The sequence below is a fragment of the Tribolium madens genome, unplaced genomic scaffold, assembly GCF_015345945.1.
Source record: "Tribolium madens isolate multiple individuals breed KSU strain unplaced genomic scaffold, Tmad_KSU_1.1 Scaffold_20;HRSCAF=117;Tcas5.2_LG4, whole genome shotgun sequence".
In the NCBI taxonomy this organism is placed as follows: Eukaryota; Metazoa; Arthropoda; class Insecta; order Coleoptera; family Tenebrionidae; genus Tribolium; species Tribolium madens.
In genome coordinates, this window is record NW_025400985.1 from 8,484,824 (window position 1) to 8,509,339 (window position 24,516).

Here is a 24,516-nt window from a genome sequence, read left to right on the forward strand (position 1 = left end):
AACGACTTTTACAATTTCTGGATAAATTAACAAATAAGTGATCCGTGATGGAATTACTATGGTTGCCATAGTATCAACTCAGATGCTCAGATATTGATAGGCATTACTGCTACAATTAATATTGAATGTTAAATATTTTTTTATTTGTCAATTCTAGACATTAAAAGTTTTTTTTTTTAGTTAGGCAATTTATCAATCTATTAGATGTAAAAATAAAAAATAGGGTGTTCCATTTAAATTTTTTAAGTTATTTAACTTTTAACAAACTTCTTAATTTATTAATCTTTACAGATACAGCAAAACACTAAAAAATTGCTGCAGTTTTGCAGTTGCTGTACTTTCTTATTTGTAGAAGTAAGAAAAAAAATTGTTGTAGCTGTCTTAGTTTTTGTGTAATAAATTTTTAAAAAGAGCATGTTATCGTCAAAATAAAAACGTCTTATTTCTAAAACTAAGCGAAATCGACTAATAAAAGTATAGTGTAAATACATTGTTTTAAAAGGCTACATCCAAAAAGGCAAAGAAACATACAGTGTTTCATTAAAAAAACACAAGTTGGTATCGTAACTTATTTTTGGAACACTCTGTGCAGTTGAAAATAATTTTAGAGTATCTATCAATGTCCTATACATTTTTTTTTAAGTTTTATCAATTAGAGGTCACTAATGGACTTTTCCAACTCGCTAGGACATTCTGTATATATGTACTATAAAAGGTAGGTAAAACAATGTAAGATGCTCACAAGGATATTGTCATTGCTAACATAACATATACATAACACTCTTCCTATACGTTTCTTTGTTTGGATCAATTAAGCAATTCATTGCTAAAAATAGATTAATTTCTTATTGCGATAATAAAATTAATTAATTGTTGAACAAGATTTGGTACAATCTTACTACTTTAGTAACTGATTTTCTTGCTTTGAATAAATATGTATACAAGAACTGGCATTCTGTTTCTACTCTTGCAAATTCTAACTATAGAGAATGTGCATTCTCTTCCAACCGAAGATGTGATAAAAGGCACAAAACCGTTTATTTGTGGGTTGCACGAAGTACCAACATCCTGCGTAGAGCCTTGTCTACCCACATGTGATATCCCAAAAAGGCCCCCTTGCAGTTTTAGGTTATGCCTCGGGGGCTGCATATGTGAAGAACGGTATATCAGAGAATCCGAAAACGGCAAATGTGTACCAATTGAAAGCTGCGTAAATCCAGGTAAGAGTTAATTAGAAAATTACAATTATTCAGCGTTTTTGTAATTAGGGGAGATTAGTAGAAATTATACAAAACCATGTGGTAAAAATGAAGAAGTAACAGAGTGTGCAGATGCATGTCAAGCCACTTGCGACGTTTTGACACCACCTGGGTGTACGATGCTATGGTGTCCGAAAGGGTGTATTTGCAAAAAGGGTTATGTGAGGGAGAAAACAGGAGGAGTTTGTGTATTAAAAGAGAACTGTAAAAAATCGAATTAAAACTATTACATAACTTATAAAATTGCTAGTTAATTCGTATTTGTTTTATTAGTGAAGGTCAAAGGTTATTATATCTGACACATAACCTGATCTTGTTTGAGTTATGTACATACGAGTAATACCTATTTACAAAATAATTTTTGAGTGAATGCAATTTTTTGGAGTTGAATAAAATTACGAAGTAAAACTACGAGCAACTCGTATATTTAATCCTGTATTTGGCTCTGCGTTTATTCCTTCATATATCTCCTTTCGTAAATGTATTCTCTTCAGTGAACACATTTTTTACAAGTGGCTCCAGACTAGACGACTCCTCATCTAGATGACATAAAGACTTTATGAACTAAAACCATTTCTTGTGAAAATATTGAAAATCTGACTTTCAGAATATAACAGTAGTAAAATATTATCTATTTTTTTATGTGACATCAATGTTTTATAAGTTTTAGCCGATATTGAAAACTTGGCGGCCGTCGATGGATATTTCACGAAAGGATGAAAAACATTTTTCTTCCAATCTGTGCTTTCAATTGCATGCTTTATGTCAAAGTCAAAAAAAATCTGTAAAGCTTTTATTTTAAATCAAATGTAGAAAACGTAACGTACGAGTAAGTTAACTAATTAAGCTATTGATATTTGAATAGAACTGATTTTAAAAGACTCACAGGTAATCATTGTAAAGTATTTATGCTCTCTCAATGAAATTATAGAGCAATATAAGAAGCTTGCTTTGGCATACCTACAGATAAAAAAGTAATATAAATGCATTTGACTACCACTTTTTAAAACTGAGAGAGGATTTAGCATATTTTTATATATTTTAAAAACATGTTTCTGCACCACAAAGAATTTGCATCACATTGATAATACAGAGTGGTTATAAATGATTTTCATCTAGCCAGCTTTGGATTTTTTTGCATGTAACTTTATTTGTGCCGTTCTACTTTTTGAATGCTCTAGTTCTGTCATTAGTATCACTTATTAATTAATAATAAATTGTTGTTAATTAAACTTTCATTGTTTCAACTAACCAATAATAATTGATAATAATGTAAACTTTGGAAGAAAACAAGTTTATAAGTCTATTTTCGAAGTGGATGCTTAGTAAACGGCGATTTTTTAATTTTGAGTTAAAACAAATAGGTACTACAATTTTCGTAAAGCGGCATTTTTTATTTTACATGGAAAATTCACAGCTGGCTWGATGAAAATCATTTATAACCACTTTGTATAATATAATGTATAATATAATATAAAAACATAATGAATGAGAAAATTTATATAGATACATAGTTTGTATTGTTTCCAAATTGAAAATATCTATTTTTTCATTTTTATTTGTAGTAGTTTAGCACTGTTTAAGAACAGTGCAAATTAATACTTTTAAAATCTAAATTGGCTTTTTTAGTCTTTTAAGCTTGTTCCCTTTGCCAATTTTTGTAACTGACCAGTTTTCATTTTAGGAAATGACTTTTTATACTATTAGACTACGGTAGTTTTTAGTTAATTTTCTTTGTGTGATAGGAATTCCGAATCTGAATGTAGGTTTTTTTTTCAATTTGTTTCATGTCTCTTATTTAAGACTTGTATTTAAGAGTAATTACTATTTAAAATAAATATAAATAATGCGGCAGTTCTGAAAACATTAAAGTCATTGTTTCTTCGCATTAGGAAAATTATATCTAGATTTGAAGCAATTTAATCTCAAATCAAGACTTCCCGAAAGCAAACATAAAAAACTTTTCGAAAGTTAGTAAATTGAATCGATTCCTCATTTCTTATCGAAGATAAATTAGCAAAGTGCCGTTCCAAGCAGCCGTGTTAACAACGCTGTGTTCCCTTTGAAAAGCCAAGTGTACAAACGCCTGATTAATTGATGAAGGATTTCACGTGGAGATCTCACCACAGGTCCTATTACAACTCCCATTGTGTCGCTCGTGCTTTCAGCGAGCTTTCACTTCAATGCGCTAACATTTTGTAAAACGACCAACAATACATGATTATTTGTTTTCAAACTCCCTCTCTATTTGTTATTAAATCAAGCGGATGAAAATATTTACAATGAAAAATGATGGGAGTAATATCGTAAAGCTGTTTTAATTTCCGCGGCTCCTTATTAAAGTAGAGTGGAGTCACGTGTCAGGTATCAGTTTAGCAGGAAAGATATTAATTTTGCCATTATCTGGCTCATTATTAACTCCATTTGCAGGGCATAATCCCAAACTGCTATGCAATTAAGCACACATACTGTCAGTTGGAAGAGATTGCGTGACGATAAAAGAAAATTCAGTTATGTTTCGAGTATTAACGAAATCTAACGTTTCACGAGATTTTGTTACACAAAAGATTAAAACAAACACTATAAGAAATCTGCATATTACCTAACTTTTTATATGATGTACATACCTATGAGTTTGTCAAGCCAGAGATTAGTCCTGCCACTTTTAAATATGATAAAACTGCCACAAAATATTTAATAAGTAAATACTCAAAAAAAAAACTTTTTTGTATACGCTCCAGAAAATAGTTGTTTTAGGGAATTGTGTTTGAGTCTCTAAAATAAGTCTTTTTCGGACTCAATAAAATAGTACGTAAAATGATTATTTTAGTTACCCAATCCCCAAAAACAGTTTTTCCGGACGAAAAAGTCAATTTGGTTACTATGGTGGCGAACTTTTTTTAATGAATAGAATAGGTAAGAGGTGTGAATACATTTTATGGAAGCGATAACAAAAAATTTTTGTGTGTAAGACGTACTTAAAACGTTTTTGCCGACTCACCTGCTATTCCGGACGAGGCTTTGTAAAAACTGTATTTTAGGTACTTGTAACAAAAATAACTATTTAAAGAAATTTATTTTATTTATTCTTCGACACTGTCAAAATTTACGGTTTTTCTCCCATGTAAGGAAGTTTTGACAACTGTTTTAAGCCTTGTTGAGTCTAATTCGAAGAATAAAATGTTGTGTTCAACTCGTTTGAGTGTGAATCGGACGCTTTATTCTACCTCGTGGATGATAAACCACTCGTTACACGCGTGGTTCAAAAATCTACTCGGTGAAATAATGCACTCAAACTCGTAGAATAAATAACTATTATTTTTAGTTAATTGCAAGTATTTATTATCACAACTAGAAGCAGAGACAATAAATTGCAAGAGTTTAATAAAGGTTCAGTAAAATATGGAAGGCTTGGAAAAATTAATTGCAGTACTGTAATTAATTGCGGTATATAAAACAGAAAAACTGTGGAAGAATGTTTTAAGAGATTGGTGTAAATTTCAATGTTAAAATTAAATTTTTTTAAGATTAAATTTTGCAAAAATTTTGATTTTCTGACTGCAAACATATAGCGAAAAGGCGTTTATAGCAACACCATAATCCCCGTAAAGTAATCAACTGTTCGGAATAAATTACAGGGATTTGTTGACATTTGAGTTAATACAATCTAGCTAATATCGTAACGTCCCATTCCGCTTATGTGTTAATCAGAGAACTTCCAGGGCAATCGTGTGTTTTTAGCAACCAAGTTTGCTATAATCTCACTGTTCTAAAGCTCTATTTAATACCAACGTTAATTACACCAGCACACATTTTATGACAATAGGGTCACTTCAAATAGACATTCCCTCTTTGCATGAAAATTATAGAAAATTGCCGGATTTTCTGAATACTTTTCCTCAAGGATAGATATCTCGTAATTTTTTCATGCAGTTATTTTATTATTTTTATCAATACTTTTAGGTATATGGCGTGAAATATCATAAAATGTTTTACGATTCAATGAAAATATAAAATAAATAAAAACATCCCCACGATGTATGAAAATAAACTAAAAATGCTATTTACGTAACAAATTTTTAGGTTTTATATATTTTAATTAGCATACTTGCATACCACGTGGTCCAAGGTTTAAAAATAGAGAAAATCAAAAATAGCTACTTTTTTATATTTTGACATTGCTTTTTGTGTTGCGAAACGAGCTGAATATATATGAAAAATGTTTCAAATTCTTTAAGAAATAATCACATATCTCTACATACCTACTTTATTAAATTACAAGAGAGAAATACTTTGATAAAAATGTCTAGGAACATTACACGAAATTCACCAAAATTAAAAACATTCTGTTGTATGTTCTTATTATAACATTTATTTATGTATAATACAAAAACATTGATTTTACTCCCTGTACCTACGTATTGATTAGTTTTGTATGTTTGGCAGTTAATTTCTTGATCTTTTAAAACTTCGTTTTGCTCCACACTATTTCTTCTTAGCAAAAAATAAATTTTATATTAAGCATTTTAGAAATCGTTTGTTTACCCATTTTAGTTGTTTGTACTAATAGGTACCAATGATTCTAAAGTTACAAATAAATAAAGTTTTTATTTTAGAAACTGTTCGTAGTATTAGAATTTTGCGTTTTTGTGCTTGATTTTTTCAGTTGTCTATAATTGTATGTAAGTACAATATTTATTTTATTAAAACAAGATAAGAAAATATTTTGAACCAAAATGTAAATTATGCTTAGATAACATTCAACTGAGAGCAGAATATCAGACACTTGCTAAATTATTCCCTGCATATTAATATTGTATTACAGTGTTATTACATTCGCATAATGTTTAATTAAACTTTATTTACTTAATCTGACAAATTTCATTTTCGCAGTTGTTTGTTATGCAATGTTTTACTTAGGAAGTACTTCCACTATTTACATGTATTTTAGCTCATCTCTTCTCTAAATTATTTCCTTTCATTTTAAAAATAATAATTAAACATGAAGCAGTAATCTAAAACAATTCTCTCGAGGTGAATTAAACTACCAAAGTACAAAAGCTTAGTGCATCAGTAAAGTGCAAAATTTTGCATTGATTTTCACTCAGAGCACTTTTAAAATGCCTAAGTACACATAAAACAACACTATGCTTAAAAAATCTAAATTTTTCATAAGTTCAATTGTAACACAATAAACTGAATGTTTTCATTGAGCTTTTAGAAAAGTTGGCAAAAGTTTCCATCGAGTTTTGAATCAACAAATACAGAATATAAAGAACAGGAGTAGAACTTTCCTCTTCGATGAAAATGTTACGTGCGATGCAAAATATAGAGCTGTTTATATTCAATACAATTTTAACGTATCGTATCACCATTTGGGTGAAAACGACTGTCTAAGAAATAATCATACGCTGCTTGAAGAAAATTTAGGGGCATCACCATTGTCGTCAAACACACCCCATTTTGACCTCGGGCCAAGGGTGATGTCATTTTGACAACTGGGTGTAGCACATCTCGTAAAATGTTCATTTCGGGCTGAACAGGGATGTTGGCAGTAACAATAAAATTGGAAGATTGTTTATTTTTCTTAATATAACCAACTCCTGATAAAAATGAAACGTCGTAAATTGCGTTGGTTGTTTTTGAATTATTTATTTAAACAGGATTGTAAATTGAAGTCGCTTGTTTTTTTTTTCGGGTATAGGTAAATATTTAAAGAGACTATGAAGTAGATTGTTATTTAAATACGCGAGGTACATTTTTGGTGAGCAATAATTTTTTTATTAAATGCAAACAGTATTATTTTATATTTTATCGAAAAATCTTTGTGTTATAAGTACATAGTTTATAATATTAAGTATTGAAGAGGCCTTGAAATTAGGAGCGCTTGGGACAGTCCTCCTTCCTGACGCATTTTCGCGTTTTATCATCTAGAACGTATCCTTCTTTGCAAAAACACCCTTTGACACATTTCTTCTCACAAACTTTCACCGGTTGAGAGCAAGTTCCAGGACACAAGGATCCGCATTCGTTATAGATTTCATTTTCACCGCATTCTAAATAAATATTTAAGATAAACTACGATGATTTTTCTACTAACCTTTCTTGCAAGCAACTTCAGGAATACATTTTCCATCTTTAGTTTCTCTAATATAATAATCTTTACAAATACAACCCGTTCGGCAATATAAAGGACAAATTTTGGGTTCACTTTCGCCGCAAGTTCTGGGACAGGCGGTAGCGCAAGTACTGAAAATCTCATTTTTTTCACAAACGTGAACATCTAAAATGAAAAATTAATTGCATTGAAAACTAGGGTTTTTCAAAGTTACTTTCGCATGATTCGGGCACACAACGACCTCCTGGACCTTCCCTAATGTATCCTTTTTTGCAAAAACATCCAATAACACAATTGTCGGTGCAGATTTGCGGCGATTTGTTTTGGCAAGTGGGAGGACAAGCAGTTCCACAGGTTTTAAATTCTTCGTTTTCGGGACAAGTTTTTTCTATGAAAAATTTTTAAAGTATTGTTTTAGATTAATTTAAAGAAATACCTTGATCAGCAATGGTGTAACCCACCGCGAGAAGAACGATTGCAATTAGTTGAATCTGCATGTTGTCTATGTCTGATTCTTACAACTCTTTTAACTTAAATACTGATTTGTATAGGTTGTGTAAATTTTTATCTGCAAATATTTAAATATTTAACACTGAGCGTTCAACTTTATGACAGACAAAATGATGAATAACAAACAAAGTTACGAATAAAATCATATTTGCAAGAGAATTAAGTACTTTAATTACAAAAAAAATATTTTTATATCAACCTTATTAACTTAAGTTTAAATGACGTTTAGATTTAGATATTTATTGTGTGTTGTTTTCCAAGCAGGGAAAATTTGTTATTTGTTTCCAACTCAACAGACATGTTTACTAATTAGTAAAACATTGTTCTGGAAAGAACTTGACAACACAGGGTTTTTATTTTTTTCTGATTAAAGATTTTTGCACTCTTGAATAAACATCCCAACGGTTTACAAGATTACAAGTAAAACAAACGTTTAACTTGTTTTCATCTACTGTGGTTTTCAGGAAAACATTGAGTTAACAATTATTGAGTAGTAAATATTTAAATTAACAGGGTGATTCATTCTTGGCAAAAAGTAAAATTGTGATCTTATGTAAAATTTAACCTCATGAAATATTTTGGATCTCAAATTTTCTTTATTATTGAAAAATTTACTAAATTATTTGTGTCAAAATTAACGTTATAATGGTTATCCTCTTTTCTTATTTAAAAAATATAAATTCAAAGCAATTTTGTAGTAAATGTTTTTAAGAAAAATGCAAAAAGTGCTGTTTTGAAGATCACTTGTTTGTTCTTATGAAATAAACAGATTAATGAACCATAATTTTATCCGGGTAATAATACATAAAACGAGCACGAGGAAAGTTTTTCTTGTTATTTTTAGTCTTGCTCGAAAAAAGCAAGTAATGGTAAAGTTGTGGAGTGTGAACCATCCTTTCATGAAATCTAGTATTTAGTAAATTGTGTTGGAGCTTTTGTGGGTAGAAACTTGAAGAAAATTTCAGGCTGGGGAAAGAGCTGTAATGATATATTAAAAGTTAATGTTGACGTCTTGATTTTGTATCATGTTGAGCCGATAAAATGCTACAAAATTGTACCAATCTCGAAAAAAATCTAAAAGATTTAGGTCGAGGAACAAGATGTTACTTATATTTGTATTATTTTTTTTTAATTTTGTCAAATACGTACTTTTTTTAAAATTAGTTTTCAAACATTGAATCACTCCAATTACAAGTGTTTTAAAAAATAAATGCATAGTAGATATAATAAGCATCAAGAACGGTAAGGACATTTTACCGTTCGAAGATAATTGTTTTGTCATCACTTCACTCCTCCTCCAATTATTGTCTGAGATCGGTAAGTCCTTAATGTTCGGGATGCTAATGACATTTTTTGTGCGACTGATTTTTGTTAGTTTTTTTAATAAAATATCTAAAAAATGTTCTAGAACACCAAAATAGTATATTATAATACTAAATTATAAGCAAGCCTTTAAAACACGCACGACGGGTTTAAAAGCACAACGCGTCAGCGGGCGACCTTATATTTTCAGTAGTTCTTGTTTCATAATGAGAATTGCTACAGCTATGAATAAAACACCAAATTTAATCTAGATGGCTATTCGTCAATCAATGTCTAGGTTTCAAAGAGTAAAATTATCGGAAACTAGAATGATTAATATGTTAATGTGATTTTGTTACACCAATTTTCGGACAATATAAATTATCCTGTGAATAAGTATTACTTAGTTTTTAATAATTTATAAATAAATATTACAGGATTAGGTAATAGTGTATAGATATATAAGTTGATTGAAGTACAACGACCGCAGCGAGTGGCACAATTCGTATTACATATAACATATTATAGTGCGTTTTATTTTGAAAAAAAAAAACATAAAATGGGTAAGGGTAGATAAAATTTTGTACATTATAAGTAAGTTTAGTTATTTGAAATTGATAAAAGTTTTAACGATTTTAAAATTTCTGACCAACAATGTGTCGTGCACGCAGAGCTCCCATGGTGTTAACTCAATTAAGCATTGATGTATTTGAAAAGGTCGCCCCACTAACGACCAACTTAATTTAATTAATAATTCAGCAATTAGGTAATTTATTAATAGGCTTGCTTATGAAGAGTAGATTTCCATTCAACCTTATGTCAACAGTGGATATAGCATGGAGCTTTCTAATGGACTTGATTAATCGTTCCTCTACGTGCGAAATATTGAATTCGCATTTTCTGAATTTCACTCAAGGTTGATTAATGTCACAAGCAATGTTTGCTAATGCTATACACTATATTGAAATTGAGGTATAAACTGAATCGCCCACGTTTTCTCTCTTTAGCTATTAACACGTTACATTATAGTATGTAGTTTGCTTAGACGCTTTTCCTATCGATGTAATTCACTGTTGCTGAAAGCTATTTGCTTCGGATGGAATGGAATGAAAGTCATTTTGTAGTAATAATGTGTTTAACTTTTATGGAACTTAATCTAAAGGTTTATTTCGGCTTTTAGTCGTTATTTATAGTTTAAAATCCAAAGTACTGTCTTTTTAAAGGCTGTAGAGTCACCTTCTAGCTCAAAATTAAAACGTTTTAGTTGAAATCAACCATTACAGTTGGAGACAAAATACTTTGGTCGTCACTTTTCTGACACTTTAATGTAATTCAAGCTTTAACGTTAAAATGAATGTCAATTTCAAATTAATGACAGCTATTATATCTCTCTATCAAAAATATGTACAACTTGACAACTATGATGACTGAGAGTAGCTAAAAGTAAGGTTAACATTCCTAAAGCATGCTTTACAATTTAATGTCACTCAAGTGACATTGACGACCAAAGTATTTTGTCTCCAACTGTACATGATTAAAAAAAAACAGTATTTAACAAGGAGGTACCTAAACGTCAAAATGACAAACAATTTTTTGAATTTTGTTTTCGTTAGTGAGAAGTTTTACTTTGTTTTTTTAAACCAACAAAATTACGAGTTATAATAAACTTAAAACATTTTCTTAAACAACAGTATTAGTAATAAGAGTTGTTTTCATTAAAAAACAGTCTCTTATAGATTTTCATAGTTGAGATGTTACATGCCTTTCTGATACACTTTAAATTAATATCTATACGCACACACACACACACACACAAATATGTGTTATACAACTTTTTGTGATTGCTTTTACATTTGCATTAATGTTATTTCAAGATATATTTATGTAAAATATTTGCAAAATTATTGGTAAAAACCCAAACGTCAAACTCGTACTAATTTTACACAGAAATGCATTTATCAACGAGTTATTTATAAAACGCAGACAACTGAATACCTTTTAATTTTGTGCTGATAAATGCGTATGTTTATGTTTGACTTAATGAAATAAAATTAAATGAATATCTTCGTATTATATTCCAAAATTTGTGTTTATTATTTTTTATTAAACCTCATAAATAACGTAAACTTTAAAAACTTTATCAACAATTTTTTTCAATTCAGGATATCTATTTTTTTTAATTTCATGATTCATTTTATTATTATACCTACTTAGTATCGTGAGGCTAAATAAAACGTGGTCAAAATCTTACAGAGAATTAGAAATTATTTATACGTATTAGACATATGTACATTAGTATTGAAAAATGTTATCTTGAAAAATAAAATAATGTCCTACTTGGTACTCGTATTTTTCATGGAAGAATAACATTTTCTCCTGTATCGATCCCCTTGACTCGCCTCGTTCACTTTCTTACAATTATAAAATTAATCGTACGCTAGCATACTTTACCTATTTCTCATTATTTCTCAAATGTAGAAGCTTTTGCAAATTCCCCTTTTATGGTGGTTTGGTGTAATATACCACCTTGATAAACACACCAGTTAAAGATAATACGATTGGATAGGAGGGCAGCAAAAGTCGTAAAAAGTTTTCTAAGTGAATGGAAAAGGAGTTCTGTTTCGTTTAATGTTTTCGTGGAAATGAGAGATAATGGAGCACAAATGCAATGGTGGCCTTTAAAAATTTTAAACAAGTATCACTTGTAATAGCATTTCTTATTTAGTATTTGCTGGAAACTTGCGATATTTATAAAGTTAGCAAAGTCGAAATTTTAAAAACTTATTTATTTATGTTATTTGCAAAGTTACTAATTAGCATTTAAAACTTGTATTGCAGCTTGTTGCTTCAATAAAATTTCATTTGCAAATTTCTTTATCTTATGTTAATGTTAGTGCAAATACTGCCTGGAATCTGGAATTTGGTGCAGGTTTAAGGATAAAAAAAGATTTTGAGAAAGCTTCTTTCACACGAGTTACTTATATTAAATACAAAATATCTACATGTCAATTACGGAAATAAACCGACGAAATATTTTGTCATTTTGGTAACCGCAACAAAGCCACAACTGTTGGCTTTGTCACGTTCAGCATCATGTGCATCTACCATGAGTATCCCTGAGTCTAAATAAAAACGTGATCAAGAGTGCTGTAACACTCTAAACGTATGTATATCGATAAGATGACAAAATACACTACAGAGTGTAGATAAGCCATTGTGCTTATGTTGTCAATCAATGATGATTTGTTCAAAAAAAATGGCTTGAATCAAAATTTAACGTAAGACAGGTGTTCAAAAATACGTAAATTTGACAGATAACTGGCAGGTATTAATGCTACTATTCAAAATGTATGGAGCACTCTTGACCAGTTTTTATTTAGATATACGATATTTTTATAAATCGAAATACCGATGTTGGTCCTCCTCTTTTACACAGGCATCTCGCATCTGGCGAGACCGTTTCCACGGTAACGCCGTAGTGTATACACTCACTCACTAGGTCACTAATCGATTCGCCTGCTGCGATCTCAAAAAATCACCTGACCGGTAAGATAAATTCATGCGATAGACACAAAATTGACAAATCTGGTGTATTTGTCAAAGCAGTAATCATAATGTCAAGCCTGTAAATTACATTAGTGATTGATGCTGGGTTGTCAAAAAGTCAAAATTAGAGAATATAATTAAAACTCAAATAACATAAAATAATCTTTTGTTAAAACGTCAGTTATTGCGATGTTGTATATTTTTTATTAAAAATGATTAATTATCTTCATCGTAATTAAGAATCTTTTGAATATAATAAAACTGCTACGACAGTCTATTCATTTGTTTAGCAGGTAGCTTTGTGCAGATATTATTACAAAGCTTTAAGTTCGTGTTTTACGGAACAAGGAAACTTCCGTTTTTTTCAAAGTTTTCAGCAAAAGTGGTTTCAAAGTGATGAAAACTTTAACACAAGATTGATTTTAAGATTTCCCTTTGTGTCATCTGACCATTAAGTCTGGTATTCGACACTTCTAAAAACTTTTAATGTGTTTTTAATTGTCTCAAATGTTTGATGACAAAGATGGATGACCACCTTGAGTTAATAAACTCCAATTTTTGTGCGAAATCTAGGTCATAAAATAGTATTTTGTAAATTGTTGCTGTTATACTGTTATAACTTTGTTATGTTTAAGTAAAACTAATTTACAACTCAATTTAAATTTTTTGTGAACAAAATATCACCTTTATAATGGCGATTGAACCACCGACGTCAATTCGAGCAACTGAAAAGTAATTATGGTAATTCCAAATAAATAGTATATTAAGCATCAAGAACGGTCCCTACCGTTCGAGATGTTTACAATATGACTTTTTGCGCGATTGATTTTTCTTAGTTTTTTTAATAAAATATTTAACAAATGTTCTAGAACGCCAAAATACTATGGCAACGTTTTTGAATGCTTACCGACTTTAGCAACAATAAACAAAATACTTACCGACGAGTAAATACAACTTACTGTCCTGGAAACGGACATAGTAAACAATTGAATAGAGTCTAATCGCACAAAAAAAATATCACAGTGGAGAATTTTTTTATTTTGTTTTAGGACGTGTAATTTTCTTCGTTAAAATAAGATGATAATAAAAAATAATATGTTCCACCTATTCTCCACAAACTTGCCTTTTTTTGCTGCACACACTTTATCACTTCCTCCATTACTATGGAGCCTGGCGTTTTTTCTCTACCAACACCCATTTTCGCCAATTATCTCATTTTCTTATGGGAAAAAATCTTTGATATCTGACTAAAAGTTTTACTTCATTGTAAGAATGTGTGGCTTTGTAACATCCCTGAAGTAAAATCGAATCGGAAAAACTAGATTAAAGTTAGAAAATCACATTTTCGTGTTCTTAGCTTAGCTGTGATTCGCCGACAGCAATTATTTATACAGCAGTCCAATCAATTTGCTGGTTTACTTATGAAGTTAGCGCCAAAAACGTTCGCAAAATCAATCAGCCGAAAAGCTAATAAATTTTATCGAACGGTTATGATGTAAATTCAATGACCACGAAATCAATCAAACAATTTCTAGCAAACGTAGCCTATAAATCAATCAAAAGAGTGTTGGAAAAAGTCCAGTGATTTTAGTAAGTATCTTTCCAATTTAATTGTCTTTATCTGATCGCACCGAATTACCATAAATAAACCCCCTGAAGACAATAAAAAAGAAAATAAAAGATAACCACGAGAATTTATAGCGTCTGACAAATTCATCCTGAATACGTTGACCCTCGAGTTCAACTTCGTCCTTTGCGAACGATATGGAAAGTATCTCTTTATTCGATATCCTCTGGAATTTTATTACTTACTGTTCTATAAGAGTAATGTAGGAAAGTTTCTTTAACGTAATGAAATTGGGGTCAAAAAAAGTACAAAGAAGAGACGCTTTTAAATCAAATCGTAATTATTGATTTTCTTTCAGATTATTCGAAGAGCACGCCGAGTTGCTAACTTTATTTGAGAAATTCAAGGAGCTGAAGACGAAGGAGGATCAAGCCAGCAGTTTAGAATTGGCTGAACATGCCAGCACAGTTATGAATACGTTAGATGAAGGTATCAAAGAACTCGACAATTTGGATACTTTTTTCGAATATTTACACCAAGTTGGAGCCTCGCATAGAAGGATACCTGGGTTTAAAGTGGAATATTTCTGGGTAATAAATCTCTTTCATCTTCTCATAAAAATTAAGTCACTTTTGAGTTTTTATTAATTTGTTATTCATTTTGATCTTTAATTAATACAAATTAATTTGGTTCTGTTTTCAGAAAATCGAAAAGCCGTTCCTGACAGCCGTGGAAACAACGTTAGGAGACCGTTACACGGAAAACGTGGAAAACATCTACAAAATTACGATAAAGTTCATCATTGAAACATTGGTAAAAGGCTACGACAATGCCAACGCGCCAACGTGAAAATCATCAGACTGATACGAATTATAGCCCGTCACTGCTATATAAACCGAAAAAACTACTACAAATTATATAAAACAAAAAATATCTTTTGAGAAGCGACGGATGAGTGTGTGGATGAGACGCCGAATGCATAACAGACTTAAAAAGTGTTGTAGATATATTGTATGCTTATGTGCTTATACGCCTTCCATTTGGTATAATTCATTTTCGAGGGTTAGTTGATGTTGTTAGCAAATAATTTTTGTTAAAATTAAAGTAATACCTCACACAAGACAAAAAGTGTTTTTTGATTTTTACATATCGTGTTTCCAACATAAAAATTGTAAAGTTTAATGTTTGTTCTTATGGCAAGTGCAACTTGAATGAATTTTACAATAATAAACTTGATTGCTGCGTTACTTTAATTAAATTTATTATAGTTGTCCAAATAGGTCAATTGTGAGTCAATTTTCCAAAAAGTACCAAAATTTTATATAAAAACGACCCAGATCTAGTTCTACGAAATCCATTATTAAGTTTGTATGTCAATAGTGAGCCAATGATTATGTGGAGAGCCTTATCATTATAACATATTGTAAATATTATACAATTACTAAATCACACAATACGTTTTTATATGATAAATTATTATTAATGAATTATAAAAATGTGAACAAATTGTTAATTATTATGTATTATATTTAAGTATGACGATATTAATAAAGATGTGTATTTTGTGCTACACATTATATGTATGTACTCATAGTATATTGTAAATGTATTATTATCATGTTCACCAACAATGATCAGATTCATGTTAATCGTATAAGAAAACATTGTTATTTATGTATTATTATATATAGTTATATGTACTCAGTGTATTATTCTTCCATATTTCAAATACACTCCTTGGAAAATGGCAACCTCCAAACTTCATTACTGTGCGAAAAAAAAGTTCATTATTTAAAAAAGGAAGAGAATGTTTGAAATGTGAGCTATTTTTATCTTATCTTATTTTATACGTATACAGACATAAACCAGCTCTCATTTCCAAGACCCACCCAACACTAAATGTCATATTTAACAAAAGTAAATTAAATTATTAACAATTAAAAAAAATATGAAATTAAACATCTCAAAAATTAACAAAAAAATTAAAATTATCGTTTTGTTGACTGGTTTCAAGTAATACCTAATAATTTGTATACTTAAATATCTATTTTACATAGGCACCTAATTATTTAATTTATTTTTATTTTGTATTATTTGCAATTTTTTTTTAAGTTTTAGTCTATTATTTATCATTTTGTATAAATATAGTTATGTCAATAACAGATTAGATATCGATCCCAAGTTATGATTGTAGTTCAAGCTATCGCATTGAAGTGACAACAAAGTTTTTAACTTTAAATATAAATGGAAGACGAAGTAAGTACTGTGTAATGTAACTAATTTATCACTTTGAAGTAATAAAGTGGAAAAAAAATATCTTAATCAATTCTATTGGCAATTACTTGCATTTAAATATAGTATTTTTTTAATAACTAACCCCATTTGAAAATCTAGACAAATATAATAAGTAACTATAATTAGAATTTTTACAAAGTACTGTAATTAGCTAAACTTATTCAAAAGTATCGAACGATCAAGATAATTTGTAATCGAGTCATCTTTGGATCCGAAAACGTATGTCTGTAAAATGTCAAGTAAAATGACAAGTCGAAAGGTAGAATCGCAATATCAAAAAGGTGGTAATTATAATAACTAAATTTATAATTTACCGTCATAAAAGAACGGTCCTACTTATTATTATACGTCGGCGACTAATCCCTGCCCATTTTGCCGTTTTGCCTTACTACTTGTCATTTTATTTGACGTTTCCCGTGAAGTTAGTTCAAAAACAGACATACGTTCTTGGATGCATAGAAGACTCGATTACAAATTATCTTGATTGCTCGATATTTTCTGTTTCTTCTAGTATATCCAAGAATTCAGATAAATCAAACAAATAAAATTGCAGTTGAGCTCACAAAAATGTATACTTATGTACATACATACTTATATTTAAACGGATTTAGATAACTTTGTAAACAGATAAATACGAGCGTTCTTTTTAAAGACCCGACTGTCTTCTAAACAATTATAAATCTAAAAATTATACACAAAGGTTGCGATAAAATAGATAACTTTTCTACAGTGGTCAAAACCAGTGAATTTCTTTATTGTAAAGCAACAATAATAATAATAATAATAATAATAATAATAATAATAATAATAATAATAATAATAATAATAAAACTATCTTTAATACTTTGTTTTAAGTTTGTCTAAATCTAAATAAGTATTTGTGTTTATCAGCCAAAAATTCAATAAAAATAAATTTAGGTATCTATTTTATTTTTCAGTGCTAAAATTTGACTAACGCTTATCTGTTGTTGATAAAAGTTCAATAATTATAAATAAATATTATTTATTTATTTATTTGCGACAACTATAAAATTGCAGCAAATAGAAAAAAAGATAAATCATTTTTTCATTCAAGACACTAACTTCATTTTTAATTATTATTTCGTACAAACACACCAATTTTTCAGACTTTCCGCAAACGCAAAGGTACAACAGACAAAGGAAAAATTTACGAAGATTTAGTCGCCGCTGATTTAATTTTAAAGCTACTGACTGAAGAAATAAATGTGAATAATTTCAAACTCTCAACTAATAATGAAAAATTCGGAGATTTCGACGATGTTGTTTTAAAACTTGATACAGGCGAAATCTACGCTTTACAACTGAAGCACTCAAGTAACAGCAATAAAGCTGTTCGTGAAACTGGTTTAACAGATGGTAAAAAGTTTAACCTTAAAAAGTATTACGAATCTTTTAAACAAATCAAAGTTCCTTGTAAAGTCGTACTGTTTACTAATCGAACATGTGATATTGATAATAAAGAATTCAATTTCGACAAAAACATAAATATAAAAAGCTCGAAGTGTAATCCAATAGATCTATTAAATACTTCTGAAAACGGCAGTTGTTACACTTTTAAGATGGATCAGTTCAGTTCACAACTCGACGATTATCAAGATTTTTTCAACAATTTTTTCCTCTACTGTGAACAAGCAGACGTCGAAAAACTTAAAAGTAAAATTATATCGAGATTCCAAAAAAACATTTCTTGTAGTAAATCAGTCTGTGATCAGTACCTCCATTTTATTTCAACCTGGAGTCTTCGCGAAGGACAAAAAGAAATGTTGGACAAAACCATAATGCAACGTGTCATAGTCCTTTTTCTACTCGAACGTTGTATCCAAGCATTTGATTTTGGTCACGTCAATCAAGAAAGAAAACTTTTACAAGAAGCAATTTTTCTGTTTCGTGTTACACTCATCGAGAAAGACTGTTACGAAAAGGTTAAACAGATTTGGGGTGATTTTGACGACGAATTTGAAAACAATAAAGCAGAAGTGGGAAAACTACGAAATAAATATCAAATAAAAACATATGAAGAATTAGACAGCAATGACAAAGCAAAAATATTGTGGTTAATGGGCAAATGTCCTCTGATTATCGTTGCTAATAACGAGACGGTGAATAAGGTACTACAATTGTGCCCCAATGAAAAATTCGTTTTGCTTCTCGATCACGAAAATGTAAATAAAATAAACGCCTTCACTGTTTTCGAAAATTTATCAGACTTGGATTTAAAATCTGATATTTGTCAAAAAATTCTCCAAACGTTTTATTGCTCTATTCAAGGAAAAGAAAAAATAAGTTTAAAATGTCTCATTGCTAAAAACGAAGAGTGTCGAGAAATAGTAACCATCAGCGATTTAGTCAATATGATGGATAGTCCTCGTCTTATTGGAGAAGAAAAAGATAAAATTCCGGATCCATACATTAACAGATTTTTGACTACTAATTTAATAAACATTAAATATCTAAAAACTGTTGATAAAAACACACTCGTAGTTCTTGACTGTAGGAACAAAATTGATGAAATCAAGAATCATCTAGGAAGTTATAATTTAAAAAGAGTTTCAACATGGTTGAAAGATTCTTTGCTTTACGACCATAAAGATTCAAATCAAGTATCGCTGTTTCATTCGAGTCCAATCATAAAAAAATTTGTTACGGGGCCTGATATGTACGTAAGTGAAGACAAATGTACGCTGGAAGAATTTGAAGAAATTTGTGAAAAAAAACAAAAACAAGGAAAAATATCACCACTTCAGAGTAATCGACGATATGACTTTAGAGTGGATCAGGAGCAAAAAAAGCATCACTGCTTTAGAGCAGTTTCGAACCGGTCAAACCTCCATTGAAGAAACAAGTCTTTACGGTTTTGAGCCGGAAAATAACCTAAATTTAGTGAACGGAGATCCCGGAATAGGAAAATCTGAGTTATTGAAAAATAACAAGAATAATTCAAATCCGGGAATTCTCTGTATCTTTTTCCCTTCAAAAGATACGACTTTACTTTGTTCACAACTTGAAGCTAAAAGTGATTTGTATGAAGAATTGGTCACTTTTATTATTGATGTGAAATATCAAGCTTATTCACGTTTCGATAAAAATGTCTTAAGGTTTTTAATTGAAACTAATCAAGTGATGTACTTTTGGGATGCGTTGGACGAAATTTCGACAAAAAATATGGAGACTACCGTAAATCTTATTGAGACTTTATCAAAGAAAAGTCATTGTCAATGGGTGTCCAGTCGTTGCCATTTGAAGAGTCAGCTAGAGAAGAAATTCAACGTTCTTTCTAGAACCATAATTCAGTTTGATGAAGAAGAACAATCTCTTTATATACATAAACGTCTTGGAAATTTATATTCAAAAGAAGACATTAACGAAGTGATTGAAAAAATCCGTTCCACAGTAACTTTAATGAAGCACTACGACATTTTGGGCATTCCTTTACAAGTGTTTATGCTAACCGAGTTGTTTCTTCAAGACCAAGAAAAGTACTTTAAACTTTTAAAAAACATGTTTTCTTTAGCCGACCTCTACCATTACATCATCGAAGAAAAATTCAACGTCTATTACAAAGACAAAGCTGGTATCAATTCACCTAACGATGCTCTGAAACGAATCCTGATGTTTCACAGGAAAAACATGTACGAAAATTACGAAAAAGCTGCATTGAAGACTTCAGTTACTAAAGAAATTTTGAAACGTTTCCATATCAATTGTGACAATTTTTTAAACGAACTTGAAACAGGAGACGACAATATCGGATTGATTAAAGAAGTCACTGATAGTTTTCCTCAGTTCCATCACAATTCCTACGCTGAATATTTCGTTGCCACTTATTTTATCCAACATTACGAAGAAATACCAGAGTTGAGAAACCTTCTGTTCGAGAAAAGACATGCAAATATACGATTTTTCTTCGATTTGTTAACTGCGAAAGATTCACCCTCTCTTATTGCTGTTTTGTGCAAAAATATAGACTTGTTGAAAAAACACCAAAACGAGTTGGAACACAGCGAAGATGAAAAAGGAAGAAACGCCTTGCAACTGGCTTGTTCTTGGGGTCAGAGATATCCGATTTTAGAAGTAGAAAACAATTTCGGAACTTACGTTTTGGATAATACAAACGATGATACTCTTTGCGGTGAAACCCCTGAATATAACGAAATCTTGCAGTATCTTTTGGAACATTGTAATGTGACAGAGACTTGTAAGCTGTTTAACTTATCGTGTCTAAAATATGCAGAAGAGAGTGATTGTCTTATGACTAAATTGAAGATTCTTCTGAAACAAAACAACAAGTTTTCAAAATTGAAAAATGACAAAGAAGGGATCAGCATTCTGTACTATTGTACCAAGTTTGGCTACGACGAAGTTATCGACTTGTTTGAAGATTTACCTTTTATCAAAACAAAAGTCAATGAATTCACGTTATTACACATAGCAGTTGAATGGGATCAAGAAAAATATATAAGACGTCTCCTCCAGGTTCCAGTATATAAAAATACCATCGATGAGGAAGATAAATATGGAAGAACACCACTATATTTGGCTTGTCAGTTAGGTCTTTACAACATTGTTAAATTGTTGATCGAAAACGGAGCTAACGTTAATTACTCAACACCTCTCCATGTTTCTTGTCTTCACGCTTGTGATAACATCGTCAAATTGCTTCTTCAAGCTGGATCAAATATAAATGCCACTGACAGCTACAACATAACTCCTCTCCACATAGCTTGTTGGAACGGTCACCACACCACTGTCAAAATCCTAATTGAGAAAAATGTTGAAATAGATGTTAAAACATCCGGTGGCTGCACTTCCCTGTATGTGGCTGCAAGAAACAAGCATGACAAAGTTGTGAAATTGTTGATAAAAGCAGGCGCCGATGTTAATCTAGCACAAAGTGAAAATGTTACACCTCTTTTGATAGCATCACAAGAAGGACACGAAAAAAATGTCGAGTTGTTGATCAAAGCTCAAGCTGATGTGAATTTGGTGACTAATACTGGAGAATCACCCCTTTATGTCGCTTGCCAAAATGGTTACGAGATGATCGTTCAAATGCTTTTGAAAGCTGGAGCAAATACTGAGGTGTTTGCAGACAATGGCTGGAGTCCTGTTTTTATAGCGTGCCAGCAAGGACATGTTGGAATTGTTCGACTACTTTTCAGAACTGGGTCAAATTTCAGTATTAATGATCAAACTGGACAGACTCCTTCAATGGTGGCTTTTAAAAATGGGCACCACGAAATTGTAGAATTATTGGAAAAAAATCATTAATAAAATTATAGTTTTAACGGTACGTTTGCAGATTTTTCCGAGAAGAATTTTTAGTTGTAGCAGCAGTTTATGTCATTTACCATTTTAGAGGAAGTTTGTAGCGAATTTTTTTACTCGTGACTATTATAATTACTATGAATAACCAAGTGTTTTTTTTTCTTTTTTGCTATTTTTTTTACTCGTTATATACTACTTTTAGTGGTTAGCTCTCACCATAAGTATTTTAATTTATCTCAGACCTAATTTGCTCATAGCATTGTGTGTATTTTGTGTTTATTTGTACTTAGTATTTTTTTACTTGTGTTAGAATGCTTCTTTATACTGTCTTTTATTTTTAAATATTCTTTTGAAATTAGAGTAAATTAAATTATCAGTTAGGTACTAACAAATGAGCATAATTTTATTTTTTAAAGTTTTCAATATTAGAATTATAGAAATGCAAAAATTTGATAAATTAAATAAAAAAATTAAAATTAACAAAAAGAAGACAGGATAGAAACGCCATGACACTTCGGCAACCAACTTGGCAAGTGGCAAAATTAATGTAATTTTGCCATTTATTTTTGTATTTATTTATTGAATGATATTTTAAGCTTAACTTATTAATTAAATATATAAATATAAATAAAACTGGACTTTCTGTTAGAAAATAATATTGACACTTCTCTGTTTTGACGGCACCGGTTTCCGAAAGCGCTGTCAACGCGGCAAAAAGTTGAGGTTAGAATTAGTAACAAATTTAGATTTGTATAAGATTTGTTTATAATAAATTATGGCTTTAGACGACTTTGTAGGTCCCCATTACTTGAATTTAAACTTCAGTGACGTGAGTATAAATCATTAATTTCAAAACTTGCTACATTAAGTAAGTTCTAGGATTTTTTAAATGAAAATGCACCAACTTATTCAATTCAATTGCCCTATCCTATTCACAAGCCTTTAAAAGAAGTAAATAGTGACATAATTGATGAATTCCATCAAAATGTGAATCTTTACTCTCACAAATTATCGACTTTACAAAAAGATTTTCGTTATGCAAGGAATAAAGTAATGAATCAGACGTTCACAGACTCACATGCTACAATTACAAGAGGATTGTTAGACTTTTGTAATACTGAAAAGCCCGGAATTCAGTTCCCCTGTGATTATAACCCTTATTACACCTCTGGGTTTCTTGAATATGTTAATTTGGACAATGTGGAATATTTAATGCGTCCAGATTGTGACAATAACATACGTAATTAAAAATAACAATTTGAAAATAGTTTTGTAAGATTACATTTCTAGGTTTAACGAAATTGACGAAGCCTTGGAAAAATAGAAAAATTAATGTGGAAATTCCATTTGAAGATAACATTACTGGAATTTCAACAAGTAATGATTCAAACAATATTTTTTTATTGAGACACAAAAGTCAAATAAACTTGCTCAAAGTTACTGATCTTGATGGAGAAATAAAACAAACGAGAAAATTCAAAAAATTTCTCCTGGATTCACAAATATGTAAAACACATTTTGGTGTCGTTCGTTCTGACACAAAATTCAGATTATATGACATTGAAACTAACAAAAAAATTAATGTAGACGATAATATTGCTGATTCAGTAATTCGTTGTGGATTTGCGAATGAGACGATTATTCTTTTGGACCAGAAAAAACTTAAACTTTTTGATAAACGTTCAAATGACTTTGAAACCTTTGAACCACAATTTCAAGCTTGTAATTTTTTTTGTTCTGCTAAAGTTCACAGGGACGCACTTTATGTGGGTTCGAGACATTACTTAATACGAGCTGATCTCAGGTTTTTAAAAGAATTTGAGTTTTGTACACACTTGATGAAATACGGGCCTTGTTACATGGATTTAGTTGAAGGCTTGTTGTGTCTTTCAAGTCAAAAAGTTGAGGAAAAAGTTATGTTTAGTGGAAATCCAATTAGTAGTTTACCTTTTAAAATTCCGAGTATCACTGAAACTTTTAATGAGTGCAGATTGAAAAGGGATATATTATTGGTGCATGGAGTTAAAGAACGAGTTACGAAATCGGTTGGAGGTGTTAAAATAATTCACGAAGATAATGGTAAAAATTACTTACATGTTTTTCGTACGATTTAATACATATTTTCAGATTATTTCCTCTACAGTGTTAACACTTTAGGGGATATTTTTAAACAGAAAATTACAAACAACTCAGATTGTGATAAAACAAAACCAGTGGAGTCTTTCCACTATTGGGTGAACAAATTACCAGAAAGACCCAAACCGTTACATTTAACAAGTGTTGAGAATGCGAGTTTAGCAAGGTTTGTTTTAAACAAGGATATTGGACAAGAGAGAATGAAAAAATACGGACGAGCGACGAAAAAAACGAGTCGTTTTCTCAACCACTTCAATACTGTGTACAATAAAAAGAATTTGAGTGAGTTGGCGCAAAATTTTTTATCGGTTTGGGACGACGAAGACGAGGAGGAACGACCTGAAGTCGTTAGTGAAGTTCCCGAAGTGGCCCCCATCGATAAAGTGGCCAATTGGATCGAATCCAATTATTTCTTTTAAATTTCCCGCCGCTAATAAAATAAGGTTATGTCGATTTGTCAAGTGTCAACCTCGTGTTGGAAATTCAAAATTATTTCA

The 24,516-nt window shown here is 30.5% G+C and overlaps 5 protein-coding genes across 6 annotated transcripts in view; 4 read left to right on the forward strand and 1 right to left on the reverse strand.

The window, feature by feature from the left end:
- Window positions 1-15,996, forward strand: part of LOC123005467 (neuroglobin-like) — a 30,650-nt gene extending 14,654 nt beyond the window's left edge. For both annotated transcript variants that reach the window (XM_044399245.1, XM_044399246.1), the window contains exons 3-4: window positions 14,661-14,892; window positions 15,005-15,996. In XM_044399245.1, coding sequence (XP_044255180.1) covers window positions 14,661-14,892; window positions 15,005-15,151 — 379 coding nt within the window. In that variant the 3' untranslated portion in view covers window positions 15,152-15,996. The remainder of the gene's footprint in view (window positions 1-14,660; window positions 14,893-15,004) is intronic.
- LOC123005468 (serine protease inhibitor swm-1-like) lies at window positions 935-1,868 on the forward strand. The gene is made up of 2 exons (XM_044399247.1): window positions 935-1,220; window positions 1,269-1,868. Exons 1-2 carry the CDS (start codon window positions 935-937, stop codon window positions 1,478-1,480), a joined length of 498 nt encoding a protein of 165 aa, XP_044255182.1. The 3' UTR covers window positions 1,481-1,868.
- On the reverse strand, window positions 7,043-7,963 carry LOC123005466 (serine protease inhibitor swm-1-like). The gene is made up of 4 exons (XM_044399244.1): window positions 7,814-7,963; window positions 7,592-7,765; window positions 7,360-7,542; window positions 7,043-7,315 (listed from the first exon to the last, which is right to left on the reverse strand). The coding sequence occupies exons 1-4, from the start codon at window positions 7,872-7,874 to the stop codon at window positions 7,137-7,139; spliced, it is 597 nt and encodes a 198-aa protein (XP_044255179.1). The 5' UTR covers window positions 7,875-7,963; the 3' UTR covers window positions 7,043-7,136.
- Window positions 15,997-16,506: 510 nt separating the features above from the next.
- Window positions 16,507-22,109, forward strand: LOC123005037. Its single transcript, XM_044398627.1, is given in 3 exon segments — window positions 16,507-16,558; window positions 17,725-19,326; window positions 19,328-22,109. Coding segments are annotated over 3 exon segments (4,173 nt in total). The 5' UTR covers window positions 16,507-16,546; the 3' UTR covers window positions 21,887-22,109.
- Window positions 22,110-22,560: 451 nt separating this feature from the next.
- LOC123005907 lies at window positions 22,561-24,438 on the forward strand. The gene is made up of 4 exons (XM_044399968.1): window positions 22,561-22,712; window positions 22,763-23,123; window positions 23,174-23,962; window positions 24,011-24,438. The coding sequence occupies exons 1-4, from the start codon at window positions 22,659-22,661 to the stop codon at window positions 24,436-24,438; spliced, it is 1,632 nt and encodes a 543-aa protein (XP_044255903.1). The 5' UTR covers window positions 22,561-22,658.
- Window positions 24,439-24,516: the final 78 nt, after the last annotated feature.